The 3713-nt window shown below is 40.8% G+C and overlaps 1 protein-coding gene across 1 annotated transcript; it reads right to left on the reverse strand.

Moving 5' to 3' along the window:
• Positions 1-429: 429 nt before the first annotated feature.
• Positions 430-3016, reverse strand: tmem82 (transmembrane protein 82). The gene is made up of 6 exons (XM_020459781.2): positions 2595-3016; positions 2358-2430; positions 1663-1864; positions 1140-1554; positions 788-972; positions 430-665 (listed from the first exon to the last, which is right to left on the reverse strand). Exons 1-6 carry the CDS (start codon positions 2677-2679, stop codon positions 582-584), a joined length of 1044 nt encoding a protein of 347 aa, XP_020315370.1. The 5' UTR covers positions 2680-3016; the 3' UTR covers positions 430-581.
• Positions 3017-3713: the final 697 nt, after the last annotated feature.

Below are 3713 nucleotides of genomic sequence, written 5' to 3' on the forward strand. Positions count from 1 at the left end.
CCAGGTATTTCCAAAGGGTTCACATACTTTTCCTTGACACTGTAACATAATATGACATAGCTTGCGCTGGAGAGCCTGCCTGTGATGAAATACAATCTACCCAAAGAAAGTAGAGGAAATTGTATACCATAAACATCCTGTGTTCAGGGGATTATGATCACATCTCTGGTGTGAAGTGATACTGTTACAGCAGCTGCTACTATTACATGATATGATGTAGCCTTAACCAATGCTTTACACTAAAGCAGTATTTGTTAGATTACTTCAGGGCTGATAAGGTCCATTCTGTGCATTCTAAACAGCTTCTGGCTTAATTTAATGGCAGTGATATTTGAAAACAAAGGCAAGAGCATCATTCCTATCTCCCAAAAGCTCTGCATTTCTATGTGAAAATAACATTATTGCAAGGTACCTTATTCAAAAGGTTAGTAGATGTGTCATAATACAATTTTATTATTATTTTCATTATATCCTTCCTAGGTATAAAAGGCAACACTTGTCAATTCATATGATTATAATAATAGAATATAATAGACTATTGCTAAGAAAGATTCCTAGCACGAATAGTTTCTTCCCATGACTTAACTCTGGTGGTCTTTGCCAGGTGTCAGGTGTTTCCTACAGTTCTCACTACCCTGGGAATGTCTGGGAACTTCCTCCATATCCTGCATACAAACACACATTTATATCATGTTAGATAAATTGAAATGACAGTAATATTTACATCGATTGATGGATGCAGGGCAACCTGCAACAGCACGGTAAATTGAAGGAGAAGCATTCTCACCTGTGTTGTAGCATCCAACAGGTCTCTGGAGGGTATCAGACAGCCAGCCTCACCCAGGAAGCACAGAAGGATATGGAGCACATCTGCCCAGCGGCCGACAGTCAGCATCAGGACCATGAGCCCCCCCAGACGCACCACCACTGTGTTTATAACAGCTTGGCCACTTGGCTGGCGATGTTGCTCCTCTGAGTAGAAAATAATTATCATCAGTTGAACGCTTTCTCAATGAGAATGACAACACTATGCTTGTAATTTACTTGTTTTGTGGTATTTACAAAATAGCCAAATAGTATCTGACAATCTGCTGCTTAAATGTTTCCCCATACAGGATACAGTATGTTCAGTCTCTCACCCTGCATATACACCACCAGCAGTGTGTAGCAGATTGTCAGTGGAGTCCAGAACCTGAGGGCTTCTGTAGCTGAGAGGAAGTGTTTGTTTATTATAGATATGGAGGAAATGGCAGCCACTGCAAAGCTGAGCATAAGGGCCCTGGTCAGGTGTGGTAACAAAGAGCAACCTGATGTGAGCAGTGCAATGCACACTCCACAGTAGCGCTGGGAACTGTGTAGTTTGTACAGTGCAGTGACATGGAGCCGCAGGCGCCCAGTCTGGCTGGCAAGGAACCAGCTCAGTCCTGCAGCTAGGAGGAGGCAGAGCCAGCGCTGCGGCGCCCCCTCGTGGAGGAAATGGAGACTGCAGCTGAGGGCACAACCCAGGGAGAACTGGCACTGGACCAGCAGCTGCTGTAGGAACCTACTGGACTCCTGCAGATTCAGAGAGCAGATGGATCAAGGCTGATGAATGGGTGACGTGAGAGAGATTTTCATATAATTATAAGTGACATTTATGTTATTATCTTGCAAGTGCCTCACTGGTCCAGCTGTGACCCAAGCTGACACTGCTCTGAGGGAGAACTCTAGAACCACCAGGGAGGCAACCCGAGAGCCCACTACAGCCAGCATCACTGACAGGAACAAGAACTGGAGAGTTCCACTCAGCCCAAATGTAGCACTGGCTTGATGCCTTGATTTCTTCTGCATAGATGTCTCTTTACTGCTGCTTTTGTTGCTTGAACTGAGTAGAGAAAGTATTAATTTCAAAGCAGTGAAATACAAATCAATGATTTCTAAGGATACATTGATTACTATTGACAATGTAAATCACATTACAGTCTTTGTTCATAGTGACGAAATCAAGCACAATATTCAATAGCACAAATTATTAAACTACATCAAGAGGCCTTAGTAGGTATGAGGTTAGTTATCTACATCCACATCTTCTATATGGTTTGGTCCTGTGTCTCACGTGTTTTTAAATGTCCCTGTCTATAATATGGTAATTGCATCCAGATTCTAATTATAGGGAAACAGGTATAGCAACAATCAGTTTGTTTATTTATCAAACGCTATTACAACTAACAATGTAGCCTAACCTATATACTGAAGTTGCCTAACTACAATGTAATTAAAAAGGTATAATAACAAGAAGTGTAGCCTGAGACCCAAGTGAAATCATATCTTCCAATGTCATATTTTGGGAGTTGTCCATAGTTGTATACGTTTCTCACCTTTCAGCCTCTAAGAATACGTGTACTCTCAACAGGTTACAGAGAACAGAGATCCCACATGCGCCGATAAGTCCTGTGTCACACAAAACATGTCATCAACATAATTGTATTATAAAATATCGGTTCTTAAAATAAACGTACAGCATGAGTAGCAACCTGCAAAAAGGCATTCGGCACAAACCAAGCAAGGAGAAGGCCCTTTACCCGGAGTAGCCTAGAACGATACAAACATCTCACCTTGGAGTAGACTGTCCAGGGGGGTTGCATCGAGCGTCAGCCATCCAGGTAAACTCGGAAGAAACGATGTAATTAAAGATAACATTTTCGTTAAATCGCTAGAATTTTGGACTAATGATTCCCTAAAGCTATAGCTAGTTTCGATATCAAACCTATTGCCGGTTTACACCCTATCGTGTGCACATGACCAATACACTTTGAATTGAAAAATAGGCTAATTTCAGAAATGGGTCATTTAATTGCAACAGTTATATTTCGATAAAAGATAAGACCATGCCAGTTGGTCAATTGACAAAATACTTGAATCATTTCAAAAGTTTAAATTACTATCTCTGTCTATTTCTCTGATTAAATAACAACGCTTTGCTCAGTCATTGTGCCGTTCAAAGGTCAGTCGTGGGCAGTCATTGTGCCGTTCAAAGGTCAGTCGTGGGCAGTCATTGTGAGACAAAAATATATGTGAAATTCATTTTTAAAAAAGGTGTCTTTAAATAAACAACGTTTAATTGTTGTAGAAACAACCAATGTAATTACTCTACAACCAAAAATGTGTGGTAAAAATACCTTAAATGTAAAAGTTATATTTTAATAAAATAAACCTTCACTAGAGAAAATAGTGTAAATAATGTGTTTGGAAGTACAACAAAAATTCACTACTGTATATTCACTCTGTATAAGAGTATCAAAAATCCGGTGATTGTCCCAGTAGCATAACTAAGTCACCTATATCAAACAGGCAAAGCCTACTACACCGGCTCTGACGCTCAATGGATGTGGCAGGGCATGCAAACTATCACAGATTACAAAGGGATACCCAGCCATGAGCTGCCCAGTGACACAAGCCTACCAGATGAGCTAAATGCCTTCTATGAGCTCACATCTGTAGACATGAAATGCTTTGAGAGGCTGGTTGGTAATGGCTCACATTACCGTCATCCCAGACACCATGGACCCACTCCAATTCGCTTACTGCCTCAACAGATCCACAGATGACGCAATTTATATGCACTCCACACTGCCCTTTCCCACTTGGACAAAAGGAACACCTATTGTACGTGAGAATGCTGTTCATTGACTAGAGCTCATTACTTGTTTTACTTTTCTATTATTTTTCTATTT

Source organism: Oncorhynchus kisutch, linkage group LG24 (assembly GCF_002021735.2).
Source record: "Oncorhynchus kisutch isolate 150728-3 linkage group LG24, Okis_V2, whole genome shotgun sequence".
Taxonomy (NCBI): domain Eukaryota; kingdom Metazoa; phylum Chordata; class Actinopteri; order Salmoniformes; family Salmonidae; genus Oncorhynchus; species Oncorhynchus kisutch.

Excerpts from the sequence above, each read along its gene's own strand:
- tmem82 (XM_020459781.2), bottom strand. The coding sequence starts at position 2,679 with ATGTTATCTTTAATTACATCGTTTCTTCCGAGTTTACCTGGATGGCTG. Across the intron at positions 2,431-2,594 it reads CCTGGACAGTCTACTCCAAG|GACTTATCGGCGCATGTGGG; the intron begins GTGAGATGTTTG and ends TGTGTGACACAG. Across the intron at positions 1,555-1,662 it reads CTTGGGTCACAGCTGGACCA|GAGTCCAGTAGGTTCCTACA; the intron begins GTGAGGCACTTG and ends CTGAATCTGCAG.